The sequence below is a fragment of the Diospyros lotus genome, chromosome 10, assembly GCF_014633365.1.
Source record: "Diospyros lotus cultivar Yz01 chromosome 10, ASM1463336v1, whole genome shotgun sequence".
Taxonomy (NCBI): domain Eukaryota; kingdom Viridiplantae; phylum Streptophyta; class Magnoliopsida; order Ericales; family Ebenaceae; genus Diospyros; species Diospyros lotus.
The window spans coordinates 22574004-22600568 of NC_068347.1; the positions used below are offsets into that span (position 1 = coordinate 22574004).

The window sequence follows — 26565 nt, forward strand, 5'->3', positions numbered from 1 at the left end:
GAAATTCAGTGAGTCACAAATTCACTATTATCTCAATCAATCTTACTTTAACACATGTCAACGACTTCACTGTAAGGGGCACAATCTTAAAAGAACGAAATTTTTTTCCTTATATTTCATCACGCTTTCATACCATGCCTTACAAAGAATGTTTTGATATACAACACATGCTCCCATCAGAATTCTTTTTCCTGGTTGGAGAGAACACAAAATGGGCGCACTCAGCCAAAATTTCCAAGTATAATACTCTCCTCTCTTCTTGCCAAATCGGTTCAAACTTTGTGGAAGAAACACCCTGCTCTCTTGATGAGGTCTTGTATTCATGCTTGAGCAAGAAAAGTTTAGGCTACTCCTCCATTCTTGGCCAGCAGCGTTTTCTTCATGAACAAGAAAAAGGGAAATGCTTCTAAATCAGTAAAATTAAAGCCAATATATGTTATATTTTAAGGATATATATATATATATTCCAAAATAAAAAATCCTACTTTCTACATTATTCCCTGAATGATTCTACTTATTGTATCATCATCACAAGCTTTAATCCCACTAGGTGGGGCATGAATGATTCTACTAAAAATAATAATATAAAAAAGAAATTTCTTTACATCTATTTTATTTTATTTGTTTCAAATGTTACTATAGGTACATGGAAATACTGAAATAGTATGAATGTTCCAATTGGTAAATGATAGGCCCATGCTGTGGAATTTATTCCAAATAAAGTTGGTTGAATCGTAATCCAAGGCTAAATAGGAGAGTCTAAGTAGAGGCAGGTATTGGAAAAAGGGTCATACTATTTGTACATCATTTATGTACACCTTGGGCTGTATAAGGCACATAAATAACATAAATATCCCTCGTCTCATTGCATCTCACCACCTTGGATGAGGGCATTTTAGACATTGGTACATTATTGTGTAGCCCAAGATATACACAATGATGTACCAATAGTATTTTCCTTGGAAAAAACACTAAAATATTTGGCCATAACTTAGGATAACAAGGCATCTAACAAATTATCTTGTGTTGGAGAGATTTTCAAAAGAATGGTTGCAACCTTTCACTTGTTTGGGAAGAGATGCAAATGCAAGGAACTAGAGGTTGTAACTTTTCAAATTCTATTTACACACATGAATGGTTGTAACCTTTAGTAAAGGATTGTGCCTCACTTGTTTTAAATTTAATTTAAGTGGTTATAACCTTTGGTGAAGGGGTGTACCTTTGGTAAAGGGTTGTAACACACAAGAGTTAGTTATATCATTTTGTGAAGGATTGTAATACATAGGAATGGTTGTACCTTTGGTGAAGGGTTGTAACATTATCTATAAATAGATTGGTGTGTTGTTGGATAAAACAATTTTGAGAATTCATATGGTTTCTCTCTCCTTGTTCTTCTCTTACATTCTTACATAAAACTTCATAATATTTGTGGATACAAAAACCTATTCTTTGTATTCTTTTACTGCAGAATTAGAATACAAAACTTCTTGTGTTTGTTATTAATTCCGTGTGTTCGGGTTTGTTTTCGAAAATTGCACATTCGTCAACAAACATTATTCTTGATTCCATTGTATCTTGGAGGCTTGTTTGGATCCCTCGTGCATTGTATTTTGGGACAAACAAAGTCTTAAGGAAAGCGAGTTTTCGTGCCTTGGAATCTTTGAGTTATTGCAACATATTTATCATTATATCACCACAATTTTTTCAACATCTTGTAATTTTCATATGTTTATGAAGTGGTTGTAGGTTTTAAATCTTTCTAGAGCTTCATTGCTCCATCACCAGTTGCACACTACAGAGACACAGATGTTCTGATTTTCAATTTCTCCATTGTTCTGAATGCAGTATGAAAGTCACCAAAAGAGTCTAAAAATAGTTGTACCTTTTTTAGATACTTCTTATGAAGTTTCATTGCCCCGATGCACGCTTTTCTGGCATCCAGATTTCCAGTTATGTCATTCAATATCTGGAGACAGAGAGAGAGATGAGTGACACGAAGAGCTGGAGTTCTAATAGAAAAAGTTGCAGTATAGTTACATGAACTAAAAATGCTTTATTAGGAACCAGTGACAGATAAGAAAGGTTCACCCATCTCTTCTTTTTTTTTTTGGGGGGGGGGGGGGGGGGGGGGGGTGTTGGTTGGGGGTGGTGTGTTGGTTTATAATCCAAGAAACTGAATCAATTGTGAGAAGGAACTCACTATAAAAGCCTTCATGTAATTTAACAGAAAAAGGAAAGATCATTAGCACTTCTACAAAAAGAATGAATATTCTACCAACTGGTGCAGGCCATCAATTTTTCCTACCAACTTATAGAATGAATATTCTACCTAAGTCAGGGATTCTAACTCCCAAAAGCATGAAAAAAATGAAATATCAAACTGACCTTAACAACATCATCCAGGCCCCTGGCCTCTGACAGTAACTTTGGGCTTCTCTCTTTCAAGACACTGGCAACAAGAAAGACAGAGATGGGGAGTGGAGCATCAGCACTTCTTGCTCCACTTTTTATATATTCTCTCTCATACTTCCCAAATTGTTTTGATGACTTAGCTTTTCCTTTAGATCCTTCAGCTTTTTCGGCAACTGAATCAGGGTCCTCATACACGGAGAACAATTCAGGGTCATATTCCAGAGCCCACATCATCTGTTTAGAAGTTCAAAACATAAAGAAATCCATTAAAAGAAAAGGAGAAATTCTAGTTCAGAACCTTGATATGATAAATGTGTACAAATACTTTTAAGGGATTAGGGAAAAAATTATTTTATTTATTTTTGAAAAAAAAATTGCCTTAAAACACTCAATAAAAGCTTGCCCATGCACAAACAATTAACAACATAAAAATAATAAATAAAAGAAAACAACAATATGCCTGGTTGGCTGCTGGTCATCTAATGTACTCCAGACTGCTCAAGTTTTTCTTAGAGCCTGAACATCATCTATCTACACCTTCTGTTGGCTAACCAGTTAACTGAGTACTCAGATCTAAGGCAACAGAAACATCCCTGATGCCATATGGGGAAGCTAACATATAAGACCAGCAGTTCCAAGTTGAAATGGAGAAGCTAATATATAAAGTTAGCAGTCTAGATTTGTGTTGCTGTTGTTGTCTTGATGCATGTCACAGCCAAATGCAGAAGCAGTTGCCCCAAAACCCCATCTGCTTCCATCCCCATGCCATCAGAGGGAAAAATTGATAAATGTCTGCATCCTCAAGATATAAGGGCAGCCTTCAACCATAACCAACAAGCACATAGAAGGGAGATTTGTAACTGAATGCTAAACTGATCAACTAGCATAAACAGGCCATTAACCAGCAGTCCTAAATGCGTGGCTTTGGACTTTGGTACAAACTGTACAAACTTTTTTATTGGGAACTGGGTGGCCTGGGTTTCACTATCAACAAGTCAATGTTGAAAAAGTTGCAAATACCATGCAAGAATTCTTTCATGCACAAGTTCAGCCTATCTCTCGAGTGCATAAATCATCCTTTGGCATTTTCTCTCAGTATTCTTTTAAAGTTACCTTTTGATATTGATTATTTGATCATGAAAGGCAGACCGCTCGGGTTCTAACCCATCAAGACCAGAGAAAGTTCATTTCTGTTTTTGGCTTTTCATCATCAAAATTACTATTTAATCCTTCCATTGGCCACAAAAAACAGGATCTTGAGTGCATCAAGAAACTAAGTGAAATATTCTAAAACTAGATTGCTTGAAGCCATGTATCAGTGGGAGAAGTGGAGAAGCTGCAGTGGCACCACTCTCCTAAAGATTATCAAGAAATTCTTAAGAGGTATTCTTTTTTTTTTTTTTTCTCTAAAATAGATTGCTTGAAGCCATGTATTAGTGGGAGAAGCTGCAGGGGCACCACTCTCCTAAAGATTGTTAAGAAATTCTTAAGAGGTATTCTTACTTGAAAACAAAATTCATAGTTCCACTTGAGCAACAAAAAAAAGAATAAATAAAAAAATCCATACTTCCAGAGAATGACACTTTTCAGTTAACCTTTCCTACATGGAAAATCTCTTAATAGATGCAATGTCAGACATTGTTGGCTACATTACACACTTCTTCCAAATGTGTCACAGAATATCTTAAAAACTTGCATTTTATGCATAACTCAGACAAAATGCCATGCATTTTCCAAGAAAATATAGTTCCATCTATGGTAAAAGTTGGCAGAAAGTGATATGGGGTAGGGTGGATGGTACTGCTCGGTTTGCAATCAATGCATAAAATGGTGGACTTTCACTTTCCACAGTTTGCAATTCTAAGTAAAAATTTAGATGTGTAAAACCGTAAATATTAACACACTCATGTTAAACTATGGTGTAAAATATTACAAAGTTCTGGTGGCATCTGTTTCCTAGTTCTTTATGATTTGGTCTATCAGTTTGTTTTCTTATCATATCCATGTCATGCGTCTGTTTAAGGACATAGGAAGGAAGAGGACTTCAAAGCTCTATCTTCCAGGAAAATGGATGATGTAGAGTGTACGGAAGGTGAACAAAATTTATGATAGTTGGCAGGCTTGGTTGTTAGAGAGAAGGAGAAGCTTGTGTCCAGATGAAACCAAGAGCTTAAGATGAACAGGAGAGACTAAAGCCATTAGCATTCTGTGAACTGGAATACAAAAGTGGGAGTTAGTCTAGTCTGCTCTTGCTCTCATCCAGCAAGCTCTCTAATGCTAGTTGCACTGACCTCTCATTAGGCTTCAGTCCTCTTTGCTACCTCTCAACAGTAAAACAGTCATTTAGCTTTCTAACAAAGCAAATAGTGCATCTCTTCCCTTTTTGGGAAATTGTTCATTTACTTAAATCTTCTTATTAAGCAACCACAAATCATTGTAGGGGCATTCTTTCTATTTTTGAAACGGTTACTAAATGTCATTGCCCAAATCATAGAATATTCCCTTTTCTCTCTCTACTTTTTCAGGAAGATATATGCCCCCAACAGAATCTCACATAGCCTTTGGGACCAAGCCTGAACGAAAAACAGTGGCAATAACCCTCTTCTGACAGCAAAAGTTCTTTGCTGGACAGCTTTGAAATGTCATCCCCCAAAATTTCTTATCCAAATAATATTTAAATGAACTGTACTTGTCCTACGAGACCATTAACAGTCGTGTCCTAGGTAAATAATTTGATTTAGGGGAATACAATCTTAAACCATTGTCTACAACAATGCTTCATTACTATGATTAAACAAAATTTTCCTCCAGACACAATTAATTTTCTCATTTACAAGCCAAGATCATCAGTAATTGCCAATTCTTCAAAAATGAGAATATAAAAACAATTAGGAACAATTTATTTTTATTTTGCAAGATGACAATAAGTCCAAATTCATTTATCAAATAAAAGAATAAGTAAGGTCCAAACTCCAAGAGATTCATTCAATTCCCTTTTCCCAAGATTCCTGTAACTCAAAGCAATTGAACGGGGATCTATCTTCAGTAATTTTATGATGGAAATTGAAGAGGAGTAGGAGAGATGAAGAATACCTCCCAAAGGTACAATGAATCACCAAAAGAGAATTCTCGACGGAACAAAACCATGAGCATACGGAAAGCAAATAAATAATCACCTCCACCTAGGGTCTCTGCATACAAAAATTTGATCAGAAGTTCAATCAAGACAAGGAACTCAGAAATACATTGGATTGAATAGAAAAAAGAAATGTAGTAATGAACATATTGGACATAGACCTACTAGTTTAACTAACAACTGTAAACAAGAAAATGCCAACTGCTACTCCTGGATTTGTTCTAGCAGGTTGAATTTGTCGTGCATAATATTTGTAGATGGCTGTGTCATTTATATGGAAATGTGGAGGGAAGTTATGGTTTAAAGATAATAAAATTTCCAAATTATTGAGACTTCACAAAGATTTTTAGGAGGCAACATGAAAATCTGATTTCAGGGTGCAAACAGGAAAATTTAAAGAGGGTGACACACTTTGGACTGGATAAACTTCAAATTTTAGAACCAAGGGTTTGACCATATTCTTTCAAGAAATCTATGTCAAACCCTTGTCATGAATAAAGCACATACAAGAAACTGCTTGCTCTAATTAGCCACAGTTTAGTTGTCACCATCAAAAGTATTCACTCAGCAATAGACTTAGCCTGGTATTTCATTTTAGAAAAATTTTATGGCTTTGGGACATTTTTGTCTGTAATAAATTTTGTTAAAGCAACTAACTATAACAGAATAAACATAAATAACATGAAAGATTAAAATCTATTCAGCAAGCTACAAAAATATGTCTCCAATTTATTTGGTGCCTAGGTGACAATGTTTCAATCTAATGGCCAGTATCTGGGTGTAAGTACTGGCACCATCATTACAACAATAGATAATATGTCTTTACTGTTTTCAACCCCTCCCATATAAAACCTTTGTTCTTTCTCTAGATAATTTGTTCATGAGCTAAAGCAAAAATTCAGAAAAAGGTTCCCACCAACGTCAATTGTTGAAAGCAATTTTCTATTGACTACAAGGAAACACAGAACTCAAAATGCATAAAGAGAGAGTACAAAAAATGAATTGACTGTAACTAAAGATTTTCATCAAGATAAAACCCCTAAAATGAACTAGATTAAAATAAAGAAGAAGCAATAATTTAAAACCAGTACCTAAATGCTGATGAAGCTTTGGATCAATAACTTGAATAACAGCTGCCAAGCTACTGAGTTGTGTCTCTACCCCAACAGATCTCTCAGTGCATCTGAAATTTGCTCGCTTTAAAATTTCAAATAACACACATCATAAGCAACTGAAACAATATATCAATTAAAACAAGAAAATGCTCAAAGATAAACTTTAGTAGCCACATCTCATTCTAGCCTACAACTATCAATGAAGAGTTAAAGAAAACATAGGAAAAGCCAACTAATAGCATATAGAAGTATGACAGTTTTATCTCAAAGGAGCTAACCATTTTAAAGAAACAGTGACATGGGCCTCAAGAACCACATCTGTAACAGGACAGACAAATTGTTCAGAACCCAAAAATGACTGTTTTCACTATTCCTATAAACAAAATAATCTCGTCTTTGGGACCAAATCTGTCAGTACATAAAACATATTAACTGTTTTGACCATTATACTCAACAGGATTAGATGTGTGTTTCTGTTTAGCACTATTTTGTCAACAAGCAGCAGTTTCTGTTTATTTTGAAAATCTTTTACAGTGAGCACTGACTTCTTTACTTAAGAATGCAATCCATCACAAAAAAATTATCCTCCCTCTCATACTGCAAGCATCATATGCTGGTTCCATAATAGCACTCCAATTGGATTCACACTAAGATAGGCCGTAAAAGTTTCAAGAAACAACTTAGGTAACTTAATCCAGTTTAGCTAACCCTGACATATGAATTTTACTTTAACAGAAAAAAAAAAAAAAGGCATGAATTTTATATGGTAGTTAAAAGAATAAACTCAAGTGAACTCAAGACGCCTCAAAAGAAAAAAGATTCAATATGGATTTTGTTGGAAGGCATTATATAGATTGTTGGAAACCCTTCCTAGATGTGTTGGTGGCTACAATTTAACATGGTACCAGAGGTTTGGATACAGACAGCACTATTGGTTCCAAGTCTTGTTACGTGTGCTTGCCCCCCTTAATGTCTGTCGCAATTTTGTTCTTTGTGTATTAGTGCATCTATGTCAACATACAAGTTCCACCAGAGGGTGAGTGTCAAAGAGCTTGATATGCATTGTTAGGCCCTTTTTCTAACTGCTTAAGGTTTTGTGTTTGTTATGCACTCCAGTTCTATGTATTAATGCACCTGTATCCATGTGCAAGGAGAATGTTGGAAAGCTTGATATACATTATTGGACTTTTTTCTTAAAAAATTAAGCTTTTAGATAAGTTGGCAATCAATAATTTAATAGATGTAAATTCTGAATTGCCTTTTTATAAAGGAAGCTAATAAATATCTTCAACTTGCAGTGATGCCAGAATTACAAAATGAGATATTCTAAATAAAAATATCATCAGATGTGTGCTTGCCATGAATAAGAAAAGGTTATCTATTTTGCACGCACAACCAATCTATACCATCAAACCACACAACCAGTGCATATAAGAAAAACTTGGTAAGCAACATTACATCTGGACTTGTATATGTGAGATGAGGCTACAGGATGCCTCTTAGATGGTGTACAAATCCGAGTCCTAAATTCTATAAACTATGTCGACATAAAAAATTATGCAACTAACTTCAATTTCTAATTGAATGTTAAATACCATTATTCAAAATGCTAACATTAAGGATATTACAGGTAAAAGGAAAGGCCCAGCAAATGATTAATTATTTTATTTGTCCAAGCTAAAACACCAGTGTCCTATCATCCTCCAGCAAGTAGATGCAAGTTGTTCTCATCTTTCCTGTCCTTAGTTTCACAATACAGAATATTATATTCCTGTAATATATATATAATCACGTTCATGACCTAGGATATAAATCAATTAACCATACTAAAAATTAAAATTCAACACCATACCACAAGTTCTGGGGATAAAAGAAAAAAATACCATTTTGCGCATTAAACGCTCAAAACACCAAAATGCATCTGCTTCATCTTCAAAGAGCATTATCATGGGTGAGCAAAGATCGCTCATTCCTGCACAAGACAGAGAATTTATCTGCACGGATTAGTTAAACACATAGAGTTTCTTAAGAGACTCCCCAGGATTTGGGACACTGTGGGGGGGAGGGGGGGGGGGGCAGTTCAACACTTTCAGAAAACTGTAAGCATAACCAATTTATGGACAATAATAAACTTGACAATGATTACAGATGATTAGTGCGCTTGCACAGAAAGGAATGTTACAGTTTATGAATTATATTAAATTGATGATAGTATAGCTGTCTCCACTAGTTCTACAAAAACTAGGAATCCCAAAAATAAATAAAATAAAAAACAGAAGAATAGACAACAATGGATGTTTAACTTAGGTATTGTCACATTCCCAAGGATAGGCTAGTAAATGTAATTTCCTTTATGCTGTGAGGATAGTACCTAGTTAGTTAGGAGTAGCCATGCTTCACCGGTTGTACATTCCGGTTGGTTGTACTTCAGCTGGAGGCTATATATAAAGCCACAGCCAGAGAATATGGGGGCATGTGATGAATGAGATAAAATATTCTCTTGAATACCACACGGACATTTGTCAAATCTGGGAATTTGACATTAAGTTTTAAAAAGGCCTGCTTCCAATATGTGATGTTCCTCTTCTTAGTATTATCAAGAATGGGTTGACACAGCTTCCTTTTTCCTTTGTCATAGAAAACTGACCTCTTCAGGAATTATAACACATGAAAAAAACAATGATGAGACAGAAGGATGAGGATAGATGGTGTTGATACCTTAAAACTAACTAATATCACAATATTAAAACCTGTAAAAGCTCAAAGTTTTATAGGATCCTATCATGTAAAATCCAGTATTTTCTGTTATACCTTATTGGCTATAATACCAAAACAATGACAAAGCCCATGATGAAGAAAAACCAAAAAAGAACTTTTCTGATTGACAGAACTTTTGTCATGATTGATCATGGAAGAGAAGGAAATATATTAACTTTTCTTGATTACAGCAAGTTTTATAATAAGATCATTTTTGGGTTTTATTGAAGTCAGCAGTAGAGGACATATAAATTAAATACCCACCTTGACAATAGCCAATATCTCTATCAAACCAGGCATAAACTGAAAGGATATCCCAAAGTTTTGACAAATTTTCTTGCTTCTCATAGAAAACTAGTGTTCTGTCAGTGCGAACCACATCTAGACCTGCCATAAATTCAGGCATGAAAATTATAATAATTTGAAAGGTTCCACTACCAAAACTAATGAACTAGAAGAACTCTTCTGCATGTCACTGTAAAATGTTTTCATGTCAAATTGCTAATACAACATTAATTGCAAAGTTGTAGGAACTTAAACTACATTCCACACACGAACTAGAAGGAAGTCAACTGAAAAAGGTATGTGGTAAGAATAATGAATTCAATTTTCTGATGTGTGCACTTATTCAAATACAGACATCAACAGTTGCATGCATAGCCACAATATTTTTCCACACATTTCTTCACAGGCTTTACAAGCATTTAAAACAAGAAAAACAGATTGAACCTGATCTTCAAAGAGTGCAAAGGCAGAGTCTCTCTTTAAAAAAGACAAAAAGCATAAGGTGAGAATGTTTCAGTCATAAGATATACAATTTCCATAATGAAAGAGAGGATTTCTGTAGAGACAAAGAAAACAAGAACAACAAATTTAGCAATATTGGGAGAGAGGATCTACCTTCGATTTTCTTATGTGGACTTTCTGGAAGTCCTTCACACGGAGTTTTTGAGAGATTTGACATATAAACATGCTGACCAATATAAAATAGACAGGGGACCAGAAAGGGAGTAACCAAAAGTCTTATCACAGCCTTCCAAGTAGACAGCAACTTTCTGACAGGGATCCAGACAGTTAACAAACAGTAAAAGATCCTGAGTTTTGGCTATGGGGCTTGAGTATATGAAATTGTCAATATGGTATAGGCCACACCTGGGAAGCATCACAAGAAATAGTGTCCAAGGGTCTCAATATTGTCGTTAGCTGCTAGTTATTTGTTGGTTTTAAGGTAATTATCCTTTCATTATTTCCTTTTGCAATAAGATGCTGGGGCAAGCTATAGAACTGACAGTATAGTAACTCCACTGAGTTACCAAAAATACAATATTACCAGTATTTAGCAACCTGTTCATGGTGCTGGCCAAATTGACCAATAGAAAATATAAGATTATTAATGAGCATGTGTCACCAAACACCAGTTAACATACAGCTTCAAAAAAGAACAAACACTAGTTAAGATATGAAAGAAATTCCAAGGAAATGAAAGTGCATTAGTGAACCATTAGAAACCAATAGACTCACCTGTAAGGCAAGTGGAATGTAAGAAGTTAGAAGCAAAAGAGGTAGGAAAAGACCAAAGAAAATTTGGTAGGAAACCCTTAAACATAACATAGGATATAATGATATTAAAGAAAATATGGCTGTGGCTAGAGATGGTTGGAGAACCACAATGTAACATACCACACCTAGTGGAATTAAGGCTTGTGATTGTTGTTGTTAATGGTAAACATCAGAAAAACACTGTGATAACATCCAGGAAACTAAAAAAATGTAATGTTCCTCATTTGTAGGGGTGTTCATTCGGTTTAGATCGGATCTAGGGATCAAGGAAGTCAATAAATGGTACAAGATCCAGAGTTCTGGTTACAGGGCTCGAGTTGTTATCTAACATTCTCAAGACAGTATAGACCACACATAGGAGGCATCACAACAAATAGTGTCCAGAGGTCTCAATATTGTCATTAGCTATCAAGTTATTTTTTAGTTTTTAAGGGAAATTATCCTTTCATCATTCATTATTGTAATAAGGTGGAGAGTTATAGAACATACTGCATAGTTAACCCTACTTAGTTACCAAAAATACAATATTATAGGTACTAGTACTTAGCAAGAATTCAGAGTGCACGTGCTAGAGAGAGAGAGAGAGAGAGTATTAATTAGCAGCTCTTCAAACACCAGTTAAAATATAGATTCCAAAAAAATACCAATTAAACATATGAAAGACATGCCATGAAAATTTACATCCACTAGTGAATACCAGAAATGCAATGTGAAAAAGGCCCAGAAAATTAAAAACTGGAATATTCTCAATTGGCCCAAAGCAGTGACATTGCCGAAGCAAACCATGGAAAGAAAAATGAAAACCAAACATAAAGAAAAGGGGTGTTTAGAAAAAAAAAATGGTAAAGAAGATTCAGAAAACATAACTCTTAACTAGAAATAAGGGCCAATAAAGAATTGTGGGTAGGTATATTACATACTCTAAAGTGGCATGCCAGATCATCCTCATTTCAAATATTTGGATTTCCATAAAATTTGTCTCCAAGTATCAAGTTATTTATGATGTCACTCTCCAGGTGCCAACCTCATAGTGGCACACTGATCTCTATACTCTCTCCATCCATGGATATGTCAATATCCAAGTACTAGATTCATGAGATGGCATATCAATCTTCATAATCTCCCCATAAGGAATCCAGCTCTTCATGATGAGAATCTCAAAGTACCAGCTTTCTGAGGTAGCACGTTAATGATCATAATCTCCCTTATGTGATTGAGTGCTATATGATCTGAATCTCCAAATGTCAGCCTCATCTCACATGTCAACTTCCATAAACTCTCCCTCCTTGAATCAAGCTCTCAGTGATATGAATATCCCCGTACCAACCTCAAAAGGTGGCATGTTGATCTCCATCATGTATTTCTCCAATAATTGACCGCTCAATGCAAATTTCCAGGTGAGAGCCTCCTGAGATGGCATATCAATCTGTATAATATGTCCTTTAGATGATTCAGCTTTCCATGCAATTGTTTGTTATGGACACTTTCCATGCCCTTAGGCTCAACTCATGGAAGTCTCTGCCTGAGTGCTTCATATTCCCAATCGTGACAAGGATGATCAATGCACCTCCTCATTTTGGTAGATGGAATTCTCTACCCGACTGCCCTACTCTCCATTGAAGACCCTCAATTTAAGGGTGCACTCAACTTAAGGATGCTCCTCACATCTCCTTGACTCCCCAGTTGAACTCTGTCTAAGTGCTCCACTAGATCACTTGCCTCAAAGATGTTTTTGTAAAAATGCATGCAGCACCTCCACTGTTCAACTGATCCAACTCTTGGCTTGTATACTCCACTTGCCATATACTCTATTCATATGAAGGTGATATTTCCATTTACATTCTCCACTTACATTGTTTATATGCAGATCACCTGCCATAGATGGCTCCAACAACTTTGGCAGAGGTAGGACCCAGATATCCCACCACTCTAGGTCAAAAGTATATGCAAATGGAAGCCAAAGTTGAAGGGTTGATGTATGAATTCTCTGCTCAGATAATCCTTTGGTTCAAAGTGAGAAGGTCCACAACGGGAGACATTCAAGAACACAAATGACCCTTAACATACCCTACTTATGTCCTAGGTCATGCCGATATGCTCTCCATGATCTAAACACAACTAGGGCGTTTTTCCTTCATCATTACTCATTAGCACAACTCACTTCATAATTGATGTTGGTTGACCCACTTCCACATTGCAGGTTGCCACACACTCCTTTATGTCAGCTCTTTGGCTGTTCCCTTCACTACAAATATAGGTTTAGACACCAGACACAGTAGCATAGTATCTGTCCCTTCCAGTATCCATCCCTCTGGAGCATATTAGCCCTCTCCCTTGCCAACTCTAGCAATTCTCGTGCTTAACACCAGTTCCAACAGCTTTCCCTCTACTAGCTCACCACTAACCTTCCACGTAATATCCCACTGGGAAGAGCTATACTTGCTGAGCATTTGTGACAGCTCAGAGCCTATTGCTACCATCTAGGAATTCTGATACTTCAGTCCAGAAAAGAAGATCCCTAGGAATTCTGATACTTCAGTCCAGAAAAGAAGATCCCATGAGCTATGTTTCATGAATTTAGGTATGGGTTTTAGGTGTAGGTAGCATCCAAAGACACAAGGATCCAGATACATAGCAGAATTTTAAAGACTTTTCACATTTAATATAATCTAAGATTGAGTTAATAACTACCATGCAACCCTTTTATAAGAAATGAGTCTATACATTGTTTCCTCTATTTTTTTTTTTTTTAATTTTAACATATTTCTTGAGCCCATATCCAACTGATCATGCCAACCACATCCTATATCTGAAGTATCAAGTGCCACACATATTTCAGCAATTTCAAAAGTCAATGTAACATGACTTAGAAGAATAAGTGGTGATTCACTTGAACCAAATGCATCAAAGCAACATTTTCCTAGACAGAAATGTCGAAAGATACTTGAAGCAAGTTTATCTGAATGTTTCTCCAAGACATGCAAAAGCAACAGTAATTTGAAGAGAAAATAGCTAATGCAATAGATGGTTAATGCAACTTCTGTAATTGATGTACAGGCATCTTTATTATTCTTCAACTGGTACAATTATAAATAAACAGACAGCCCCCACCAATAAGTAATTCTTAACCAATAGCTCAACATTGCCTGATGAAAATATGTGAATAAATGACTTTTTGGAAGTTTTGGTTAAACGATGAACTCATGGGTGAGTATGTCAGATGTTCACATCAAAGAGCTGAACTAAGCATTTCTGAAGTAATGCCAGATATACCAAGATGCTAGAAGACCTCTTAGAAGCTAAGTGGGAGAGACCCAATGCAACCAAGAGAGAGAGAGGAGAGATATGTCCAGTTTTAGTGTCAAGTGTTTGATCAACTTGTGGAGTGGCTAGAGATTTGGGGATAACAAAGGATGTCAATATCCTTTGAAATGATAGGGAGGACCCCTTACATATGCTAAGGATATTCTTGGGCCCATTTGACGTAGAGGTGACAATGATAAGCAGCCCCATCCTTTTACCCAACATATGGGATTAACTTCAGCATGGTATCTGCTCAGAACAGAGCAACCTCTGGCGATAAACAGCCCCATCCCTTTAGACAACATATGGGATGCGACTTTAGCATAGTATCTGCTCAGAACAATGCAACCTTTGGCAAGCCTGCAGCCTATCAAGTTGTTTTCCCTCCTTAGGCGGTTTAAGTGTCACCTAAAATGGTTGCATGAGGCCTGCAGGCTTTCACAGCAAAACCAAATTAGACGAAAGTTCTCTTTTATCATATAGTGTCTTTCTCTCTGAATAAGTGGTAAAGGAGTGAGTCCCTGTCCTACTGCTAAATTCTTTAAATTTGTATAACCTTGTGAGATAATATCACATAAAATAAAGAATTTCAAATAACTGATCTAAGGAAATTCTGACTTACAAACATAATTGTATTTAAATTTTATTGAGATGCTATCATATTTTTTCTATGAATAAAAAGGCATACATAATGGAATTCCTAACACATTTTAACGTCAAATTTCAGACAGCAATCCAAGATCAAATGTTTGCCATCAGGACAAATGGGTTGACCTCTATATTTTAGACCCAATTTGTGAATCCAGGCAAATTGATTATGCAGACCATTTACATCCTAATTTGTGAACAATCTTGAATAACACAAGAAAAAGGATGCCATAGAAGATGAGATAAATAATAACAATGACAACAACAACAAGAATAACAAAAAGATGGTGTCCACTCAATGGGAGCATATACCAGCGAACACCAACCTATCTGATGCAGTGTAAGCTTCCATTGGATTATTCTCTTGTCCTCCTCTTTCACCATTGCTGAACTAAACTGAGCCCCTGCATCATCTGCATGGTTGAAGGCATCAGCATCTAACAATTTCCAGAAAGAGACTTGTATTTTTTGGCATTACCATTTTCTGGAGAAACTGAAGCCACTCCGTTGTCTGTATTTGTTTCCAGAAGCACTATAGGATCTTGAATAGGATCACCATCTTCAGTGATTATAGGTGCAGTTATGAACCGACCACTTCCAACAACCTGGAACATTTGCTTGCACTCTTCTTTCAACACAGAATACATTGACCTGAAGGAGTACAAGAAAGAGAGACAGTGAACAATCTCCAAGCTAGACTTGAATCAGAAAATGGTAAAAGTTGTCCGAGCAATTTAAATAGGAAATCTTTTAGGAAGAAAACAAAAGAATAAAGAAAGGTGGTTTTTAAGAGAGTATTAAAACAAAATCCCGTAAGAATTGCAAGAATAAAATAGAAAAAAGATATTACAATTCTTAAAATTTTCAACTCCTAAAAGGGGGGCAGGGAGAATAGGTATTTCGGCAAGATGTACTTGAATGTCTGAAACCAAGAAAAATGAGAAATAGTTGGCTAAAATGGAAAGATGAGGGGCATCTGATGGATAATATTAGGATAGTGAGACAGGCTTGTTTTTGGGTTTATAGGCTAGCACACTTTCTTTGGATGATGTGGTTGCAGCACTCTGTCAGTGAAAGAAGTATCATTCTTCAACCACTTTGTCCAGCCTCATTCCCTTTTTATATGTAGTAAAGATCATTTCAATGTGTTCTAAAAGCAAGTTTATGTTAACTAGGGTGCAACATAAAACCATATTGCATAAATGATAAGAAATTGAAAGTATTAAATTTTAATTACTGTTATTAGGATTTAGGTTCTATTTAAATTTTGGAATCTAGATGTTGGATTTCAGCATTTTATTTATGGTAAAATTTGATTAGATTTTAGCTTTATTTTTAGCATGATTTTTTTAGGATGTTGATTTATCTTTAGCTAATTGATTTTGGAATTATAATTGAGATCTCTTCCCTGCTGAATTCCTCTTTCCCCTCCCTACTTCTGACTTCTCCTTATTGTTCCTGCCCTATTTTGATTTTCTTCTCTCTTTCCAATATCCTGCAATTTCTCTTTGATGTTCCACATCAATAAATACACATCTTAATCATGCAACAAGAATACAAGCCTTACATCACATTGGATAGATAGGGACAACAAAAGAATTGGAAGCTGCAACTTGATCTTCTTGATGAAATCTAAAAATTTTGGACCACCAGACATTAACAACTAATTTTGATAATCAAAATATTCCATTTGAACTAAGATTAATTGGTCTGGGAAAAAACTAGCCTAACAGTGATGTGATGTTCACAGTAATGTTTAGTGATAGTAGATAGTTAATATGCAAGAAGTGAAGCAAGGAAAGCCAACTACCTGCGACGTTGCCGTATTTGATCTCTTTCATCACAGGTGCTCCCAGGATCATAACAGCCAAGAAGAAATTCCCAGACTTCTGCTCTAATATCAGGATGGATCCCCTAATTTCACCACCAATACTTATCATAAGTGTCAACCTTGAAATCAATGTTGTTATTACTAATGAGGAAGCATCTATGAGAAATAAAAGTACTCAAATGGTGAAACAGTGAAATAGCATATTGATAGTGTATATTCTTTAAACAAAAATAAGTATTTCATTTTGATGTATTTATTGCAGATTAGGATTTTTGAGGGACTGAATGGGAAGTTTTAAGTTCATGTTACTTCTGTTACCAACACCAGTTGGCATCAAATTGCATATCCAGAGCATGTAAAAGTATAAGGATGGTCATCGCTGCAGCTGCAGTTTAACAGGAGGATGTCACAGAAAGAAGGTGGAATTCAGTTGTACAGTAGCAACAATAACAAGTCTTTACAGTATCCACTAGGTGGGATCATCTACATGAATTCTAGCTCTCCACCCCTCTATATCATAGCACAATCCACAATATCAGTTCTCAACACAAAAAATAACAGAAACTATCTGCAGGAATTTACTAAGCATGGATATGGACACATTACACTAGCACACCAGTAATGCAATTTTCCAAACAATTAAGACTGCCAACAAATAGAACCATAGAAAATGTATGGTTACAGACCAAACATTTGCAATCTAAACCAAAAGTTTAAGCTCTTGAGTGGTGGGCCTGTCCCCTTGTATGGCCTACGACCTCTATCATATCCAAACATGGAATCCATGAGTACTCTCCCACCTGAATTTGCTCCATCCTCAAACCATGTTGAACCACCTTGCTTCCTCTCCCTTACAGAGTTTGACACAGAATCAAATTAGAAAATAGGCAACACTAATATCATTGCCATGGGTCAAATGCTCGCCATCTCAACCAACAATTTAATTTGCCAGGTGATGTCACATATCCTCATGCTTATATGGCCCAGGATCTCTCTTTTCTTATTTGATGTGAGATTCATGACAAGTATGAGCAACAAATGTCTTAATATCCATCTTAAAAATCCCTATTCATAAACAAGTTGAAGATTTAGGAATAAATTTTTTTGGAATCAAAAGCCTAGAGGAACAATAAGCCATTTTTGGAGGAACATTATCCATTCTCCCAAAAGTGTCCAACAAGTATCTTTGTCTACCCAAACATGGCATTTATAAGTGGTTGGTTCTTACCAGTTCATCCTCATTGATCAAAATGAGTTCTAATCAGAAGAGCTCAGATTACAAGCATAAAACCATGCTAGATCTTAGATGGCACTCATTTGTTTCAGACAAAATTATCACGCTGCACCCAAACTATAAGAATTAATTGACATCAATTAGTTCCAATAAGCATGCAATCCTAACAATACTGCTTTTCATAAGCTCCATGAGCCATGAGCATGAACTTACCCCACGGTAGATTCGACCAAGAGTCCTGCCTATATCAAGCTGACCTTCTGGAGAAAATGCAGCCTGCCATTTTCGCACACTTAGAGTTTTGCCGGCCTGATAGACAATTAGAAGTCAATTAAGGCATCAGAAACCACACCACCACAATATTAGTGACTAAAGTGGGAACTGAAACTAATTTTAGTGACTAGAAGGGAAGTTGATCAATGATTCTTACATCACATACAGTAGTCAAAATCAGAAACTTCCTAAGTTCAGAGAAAAAGAACCAATCTCTGTGTTACAGTTTATTCAGCAGATCCAGAACCAGCCAGGAGTCTACCCATCACAGCAAAATGTACAACTATCAACAACTTAGAAATTATTTTCAGGCAACCATGCTCCAGCTAACACTTGCCCTTCCAAGATCCATGTAAACAAAAAAATAGAATAAGGAAAAAGAGAATTCAACCCTGAGAAGTAATAGAAAAACGGCCACTTCCTTTTTTCCCCTTGTTCGCATGGTACAAGAATTGTGGAACCATGTAAATTAGCATCCAGCAAACAACCGGAAGCACATGGTGCAAGTTTTGATGAGCAATGCATTACCTACTTTTAAAGAGGTCTCCCCCTACTCATTTATGCTGTAAATTCCTTAAAAAGAATTTAAAATTGACTGCAAAATTCAACCAACACTGTTTACTCAATGTTGTTACAATTTAAACATGCTTTTCTTTTCATGGTAATTGTTTAACTTTTAGGGGTTTGATACAGAAAAGATCAACAAGCCTTATAGCTTTTTCCTTAAGTAACTTTTTTATTGTTTATTTTTTCTATTTTTATGCATAGGGTTACTTCTGATGATGGCACAAGGGAAAATGAATTATGCTAGTTTCTAGCATCTAGCATGTAAAAAGTTTAATACGATTAACTGTAATTTCAATTATGTGCTCTATTAGATATATATGTTGAAAATCCTCTATCAGGTTGGAGCAAGAATAAGAATCAGAGGAAATTCCTCCAGAAATTTGCGTCAAGAAACAAGGTTCATATAGTTGAATGTCCCAGATTTGCTACAATAAGGTAATACAAGTTCTTGGAAATGCACTTACTGGATTAAAGCATTGACTATAAAGAAGGTGAAATTATTTCAAGGAAAATTGTTGTTGATGGCACAAATTAATATCAAGAAAATGTGGTGCCAATGAATGGTGTTGGAGATGTGGAGCCTGATTTGGTTTATGACACTTACACAGAGTTGGTACGGAGGTCCCACTAAACAGGCCCGAAACCTAAACAAGCACATATCCTAAACAAGCCCAAAATCTAAACAGATTAAGAATCCTGTTCAAATTAGGAGTTCTACTTTTGCCCTAGCTTTCTTATATAAATATGTGGGCATAATTCTTGTAATGGTAACCTTCTCAAATGGTGAAAAATACCTAGTAGAGCCATGAAGGGAGGCATTCTTTGCCAAACCAAGTAAATTTTGTCTTGTGTGTGTACAATTTTGTTCCAGTTTTTTTTATCGCTTGATTCATTCCCTAACAACTGGTATCGGCTGTTTCTTTCATGTTCCAAGGTATTCCAAAAGTGATTCAGAAATAAGGGAGGAACAGATAAAATCAACAAGAGAAGAAGAGAAGACTCAGAAGAGACAGAAGAAGCAGAAGAAATCTCATAGCAAAGAGAGAGGGAGAGAAGAAAAGCAAGAAATAGAGAAGGAGAAGCAGCAATACCAAGAGAGAAGAGTACCACACAAAATAATGTATATTCAATACCAATAAAAAATGTGAGTATTCCTCCTGGTTATGCAGAAAAATACATAATCCTACTAAAAATATAATAACTACAATTCTAAATGTTTCAAAATAAAATATAAATTAAACCTAATCCCTACTTTATTTGGATATAAAAGTAAACTTATTCCTAATATATTTTTGAATTTTGATACAATAAACCTATTCCTAATTCATTTAGGATTCCTGCCATTCTTCCTTTCTTCAAAATATATCTTCATTCAATGAGAGGCTTTGCTCCCTAATGTTTGGTTCCAATGTTCCTCATATTAATTCAGTGGCAGCTCGTGTTTGGGGCAGCCTAGCTCCTCCAAAAGTGGAGTTGTTTGTGTGGCTGGTCATTTGGGGTAAAATTAACACGAAGGACAACCTGGGTAGGAAAGGAATCTTGCAGGGGGATGATCTGCTTTGCGTCTTCTATGGCTCTGCCCCGGAGTCTGTGGACCACCTCTTCGTCCATTGTGAGGCTGTTTTGTGCTTGTGGCAGCAAATCTTTAGTTGGTGGGGCTTTGAGTGGGTTTGTCCGAGATCGGTTGGGAGCCTATTTGAGCAGTGGGATTTCTTTGCTCGGGGTAAAGTTCAAAGGAAGGTATGGAAGTCTCTCTTTTATTCAGAACTATGGACAATGTGGCTGGAGCGGAATAGGCTAATTTTCAAAGATCGAGGGTCAGGTGCAGTTGATATCTTTAACTTGGTGCTTGCTAGGTTAGTCGCTTGGGTGAGGGCTGTGGAGCCATCTTTTCCTTACTCAGCGGATCAGGTTATCATGTCAGCCTCTGCTTTAGGCCGCTAGGTTCTTCTCCCTCTTCTAGGTTCGTTGGCTATAATGTCAATTTTGGGTTGCCGTTGTCCCCTAATGGCTTGTGTTGGGGGGGGCGGGGTGTTTTGGTCAGTATAGTTTTGTTTGGAACTCTCTTATTCCGTGTCTTTGATGTACATCTTCTATACTTTCATTAATATATTGAGCTCACATTTTTCAAAAAAAATATTTTCATTCCTTAATCCCTACAATTTCCTTCTTTGTAATCTCCAGAAATATACTTTCTCGTATAGATACATCATACCTTAACTCTCCTCCACCATTTTCAAATAAATTATTAATCTAATTGTTTTCAAAATCACTTCCCATAACTTGCAATTTTGTAGACGAAGGGTCATGTAAAGCCCCTTTCTCTCATGACAGCAATTTGCTACAGCTTTGAAACACTGTCCAGTACTTTCACCATTTGGTCTTTAAATTTCATAGGCTAGGGTTCATCAGTCAGCTGCTAAGGATATTTGGAATAAAAAAAAGGAATAACCCACTTGGTCATATGAAATGAATGCTGATGAGTTTTCCATCAAAAACCTGGACTTTTTTTTTTTTGCCGAGATAAAAAAAAAAAAAAACTTTTTAATTACCAAAAGACACCCCAAAATCTTTCCTGCACTGGAGACATGGTGAAATATATGGTGTTTACTTTCTTTCTAGAGCTTTTCTATTCAGTGAAAACTGTTGGTTTAATATCAAAGATAAGTCATATCTGTCTCAGAGAATTTTTCACCTTGCTGGATTGAGGTTATATAACTCATTGATAATCAAAGGAATTGAATGCTTATTTGACAATAGTTGCTTTATGTTTGGTTTGGAGATTGTAGTTCTGACCAATTTATTATTGACTACCAAGGCAGATAAAATCAATTCTAAACATAATAATGCACCCACAACTGGATCTTAGGTCCTTACCAAACACAAAATTTCAAATTTTAAAACCATCACACAAAACTATTTCCAAACTAGAACTGAACCCCCAAGGGGGTTTATGCTTTGGAAGAAATAAAGCTTCCTTCCAATGGGTGATTTATCCTTCCAAAGCATAAACCGTCCCTGTAGTTTGTGTTTTGGAAGGATAAATGCAGGGATAATGTGGAAGGATAACAACATTTGCGGCTTATTTTTCTTCAGTATTGCTAGAGATGTCAAAAGGGCCGACCCGGCCCGGCCCGAGTCGGCCCACGGGCTTTTTAAAAGGGCCAGGCCGGGCCCAGGCCCTTTTGCCATGGATAGGGCCCAGCCCGGCCCACTAGGGGGGCCGGGCCCGGTTGGGCCGGGCCAGCCAGTGGGCTAGAGGGCCGGTCCGGGCCCTTAGCCCATAGGGCCTAGCGGGCCGGGCCCGGTGGGCCCGACCTTTTTTTTCTTTTTTTAAAATATTTTTTAAAAATAATACATATAATATATACATATATAAATATCAAAATAATACAAATATAAAAATCAATTTTTTTCTTTTTAAAATATTTTTCATCTTAATTCTTAAGTTTTAAATATTATTTCATTATTTTATATTTCAAAATTCTATATGCCTTATAAATTTTCTTGTAAATTGATATGAAAAATAATGTACATATAAAAAGGAGAATGTTTATTTATAATTTAAATATATAAAAAATTTAACTTAAAAATTTTAAATAAATTGATAGTTATTATTTATATATATTGCGAAATTAATTTTTTTAGTATCCAATATCAATAATTATTAAAGAATAACAAAATTAAAAAAAAATGAGTAAGGACTTAACTGACTGGCCCATAAGGGTCTCATGGGCTCGGCTCAAAAGGGCCCAACGGGCCACGGGCTGGGCCCTTAGACTGGCCGGGCTGTGGGCCCAATTTCTTTGGCCTGGCCCAGCCCCTTTTGAACAGTAACAGGCTGGGCCAAAAGCCCGGCCCTTTTGACACCTCTAAGTATTGCCTCCTTACAAAGGGTAAACATGTGGTTTATCCGTTGGAAGAATAAACTGCAAATACCAATACCTTTGCAATACTTAACCTGCTTTGCGGTTTATTCTTTGCATCTTTGTAGGAACTTGGTTTCTACCAGAAGCGCAAACCGCCAAGGCAGTTTCAGCTTTAAAGCAAAAACCCAATTAGCAGGGTTTTTCTTTTTTTTTTTTGGTTTTGTCTAACCAGCTTGATTGTTCTCTCGTGATTGAATGAGTCAGAGTTTTCGATTGGGAGTTAGTTTGGTTTTGTTTGAATTTTATTTTATTAATTTTTTTAAGATAGTTTCAAATTAAAAAAAAAAAAAAAAAAAAGAACTCCAAAACTTCCAAATGCTGCATTTCCAATGACATTTCCAAGTGAACCTAGCAATAATTTGGGTTCATTACTAAAGAACCATTACAGGCCAACAACCATGCGTTTTTCATTCAAACTCAGGAACTCGATATATCAAAGAAGAGTAGGAAAATCTAAAGAATGGACGAACCTTAATCTTGAATTTGGTTTTGGGAACATCGGTGCATTCGGGCCGGACCAGATAGTAAGAATCAGTAGGAGTTCCGTTGTCCCTCCACATTTCCAAGTATCAAATAGCAAACACAATAACACTTGCAAACAACACCAAGCAAACCAAAACCCTGAAAACCAAACAAAGCCGAACCCTCGCGGCGAAGAACAAGATCCCGGATCAGATTTTGCAATGGCTGTCAGAGGGACAGGAATTCAGACAAAATACGAACCCGAAGCAAGAAAAATCAGGAAATGGAGATGCGATTGCTGCTGGTGGTGTTCGTATTTTTTCTGACTTACGTCGTGAGAGCTGGGAATGCCTAATTGTGGGAGGGCGATTCTCATTGTAGCGAAGAGGGAAGAGACACAAAGAGAGCGAGAGCGGGAAAGGCGTGGGATCAACGGACTTGGTAATCGGCTCGCCTTCATTCCCGCGCGACTGTCTGAAACTTTGGATTTGGAACCAACGGTCTTCCACGCACGCACAATCGTTCCGCGTTTGGGCCTACAGAAACCCGACTCGTAGTTACGTTGAGAACCTTGGTTTTGCATGGCATTCTAGTTCCTAGGGAATGAGAGACCGACTCGTTCGGTCTACGGTCGCAAATGGAGCGATTTATTCATGAATGACTCGGTGTTTAATTTAATAAAAATTTGTTCTATTTCCTTTGTTAAGTTAAATAATTCGAGTTTAAATTTAATTGTGAATCTCAATTTATAAATGAGTTGATGAGGGAATATTTACAGGGGCAATTTTACTGTATTATCCCTGGGAGGTTACCATTAACTTGGAGTCATGTGTGCCAGTAAAGGTCAATATGCAATCGCCACGTGTCAAGTCTTAAGAGCTCCACGTGTCTTTATAATCTCTATTATGATTTTGAATTAGAAAGAGATAGAAAAGAACATTCAGTCAACCAATAATATCTCCAACATCCCAAGAATTATCTCTATTAGGGAATATTATCTTTTCTCCCCATGGAAAGGGGATCGATCTCTATTTTTGAAAGATATCTTATTTCCTAAAAAGGCCAAGAGACATCTACAAATAGAGGACAACCTCTACAGGTATAGGGATCTGACTCCTAAGGGACTTTTTTTATTATTTTCCATTACTATTATACTCCTCAAAAATTCGTGAATTGACTTAAGCGTCAGAGGGATCATAGGGAGCAAGTCCCCCCCCTTTTTGCAGGTACTTGGTTCGAGACAGAAGAAGGTGATCGGCTCTGTATCATCAATTGTCGCCCACCGTGGGGCCCTCGTCTTTTCTTTTTGTCTGCCAAGTACAATTTCAAGCCGTACAAATTACATGTATGTGCTGATGGCATCATGGAAATGCACAACAAAGGCAAGCAACGACGATTGACAAAGTAGAAGAAGGAGCAGCTTATGACGCTTGCGCAAGACTGTTCGATGGCTTAACAGTCTTCTCAGAAAATAGAGATGATGGCTTCTTATTTTGCTTCTTCATTGATTAATCCTATATTTGTCTCTTGATGCGCTTTAAGAATTTAATCATGCTGCCTTCGTTTTATTTACCGTGATTGTTTGCCTTTTGAGGAAGAATTCTCTTTATTTTTATCTTCAAAGAAAATACACGAGTGAAATCAAGAGCTGAATTCTCGTCTTTCCCTGACGCAATGGCATATGGCTATTAAGAAAGCAAAGATTGAAGTAAGTAACAGAAGGCCGACCACGATAATGGCTAACAAAGGACAGCGATAATCTACAAAGTGACAGTCGCAAAAAACCTAGACCGAGGCAATTAGTCTCCCCTAAAAAGTTGTTGATAACCAAGGTACTGTTAATTTTGCTTTAGCTTTTGATCTCATTTTCCGCAGGATTGTGGCTATAGCCACCAGCATCCCTAAAATCGAAGCACCCAATTGAACCATTAGACTAATTGTAAATTTGACTGGTCGGTTTAGCAGAGAAATCGACCATTGCCTGTTTAGGAAAAATTTGCTTCAAGTCAAAATCTGCTTTAGAGCAAGTTGATAAGAAAATGGTGGAATTCTCTTTAGGAATGACCGCGTACACTCCGGTCTCTGCAACTGATTCTGCGATAACATCATGCAGTGACGGTCAAAAACCTCAAGATGATGAAGCTTGATTTTATTCATGCTGTATATATTATATTTTTCTGGCCTATTTTTTGGCTACAACGTTAATAAAGGGCTTTTCCGATGAGCTTAGCATCTCTCTCTACCCATGGGGGTTTTATTCCATGATTGTTAGGGCCAAATTGGGCTAGCTTCGAACCCTCAAAGAGATGGCCAATCGCTAGTAGGATGCATCTTTGCGTGACAAGACAGTAGAAATGGCTACCGCGAATGTAGGCATCAAGACCGAATCGCGAAGACAAAATGTGAACATTATTTCTTATTGCAGACGAAGGCATCAAGCCGAACAGTGAAAATAAAATGTGGATGGTACTTCAGATTGCGGGTGTAGATTTTATGTCGAACCACGAAAATAAAATATTGTTATTCTTTAATTGCGGATGTAGGCGTTACGTCGAACCGCGAAGACAAAATATTATTATTCTTTAATTGCAGACGTAGGCATTTCGCCAAACCGCGAAAATAAAATATGGATATTCCTGAAAATCTCGCCATCAACTGCAAATCCAAGCCAGCATGTGCGCACAAAGACTGAGGCTCCGAAAGCCTTGACAACGCAAAAACAAAGGATCAGATGTGATCCTCGGGGGGCCCCGAACCCCCGAACACTCAAAAACAAAGGATCAAATGTGATCCTCGTGGGGCCCCGAACCCTCGAACACTCAAAAACAAAGGATCATATGTGATCCTCGGAGGCCCCGAACCCCCGACAACTCAAGACAAAAGGATCACTTATGATCCTTGAACTCCTGACAACTCAAAATCAAAGAAGAATAAGATCAAACATGATCTTCAAAGGGGACCACCCCTAATAATTAAGGAACGAGTTCGAGGCTTTGAACCTCGACCACCGAAGACCAAAGGGGACCACCCCTACTAATTAAGGCACCAGTTCGGAGGCTATGAACCTCCGTCAAATGAAGACTAAAAGGGGACCACTCTTAATAATTAAGGAACGAGTTTGGTGCTACGAACCTCGACCATCGAAGGCTCAAAGGGACCACCCCTAGCAATTGAGGAATCAATTCCAGGAATCACTCCCAAAACAAAAAAAAGGTTCGATGTAACCCCTCCTTGGTCTCAGTTCGGAAAGAACCTCCCACGAAAGTCGAAGGATCAAGATTCTCGCTAAAGCAAGCAGCGCTACATGAAAAGTTGCCTCATCAAGATAGTAGAGCTTA

General features: G+C 36.8%; 1 protein-coding gene across 1 annotated transcript; it reads right to left on the reverse strand.

Annotated features, from left to right (window-relative positions):
- On the reverse strand, positions 1 to 23807 carry LOC127811036 (rab GTPase-activating protein 22-like). Its single transcript, XM_052350718.1, has 12 exons — positions 23236 to 23807; positions 18210 to 18305; positions 16742 to 16845; positions 15374 to 15582; positions 15258 to 15317; positions 9685 to 9807; positions 8547 to 8635; positions 6640 to 6745; positions 5506 to 5603; positions 2386 to 2646; positions 1883 to 1966; positions 1 to 377 (listed from the first exon to the last, which is right to left on the reverse strand). The coding sequence occupies exons 1-12, from the start codon at positions 23323 to 23325 to the stop codon at positions 342 to 344; spliced, it is 1356 nt and encodes a 451-aa protein (XP_052206678.1). The 5' UTR covers positions 23326 to 23807; the 3' UTR covers positions 1 to 341.
- Positions 23808 to 26565: the final 2758 nt, after the last annotated feature.

What these genes read in the sequence shown, in the direction of transcription:
- LOC127811036 (XM_052350718.1), bottom strand. Translation starts at nt 23,325, where the DNA reads ATGTGGAGGGACAACGGAACTCCTACTGATTCTTACTATCTGGTCCGG. An exon ending in AGATATTGGCTATTGTCAAG is followed by an intron (nt 8,636 to 9,684) that starts GTGGGTATTTAA and finishes TGTCTTGTGCAG; the next exon opens with GAATGAGCGATCTTTGCTCA. An exon ending in AAAGCTTCATCAGCATTTAG is followed by an intron (nt 5,604 to 6,639) that starts GTACTGGTTTTA and finishes TTTTGTATGCAG; the next exon opens with AGACCCTAGGTGGAGGTGAT.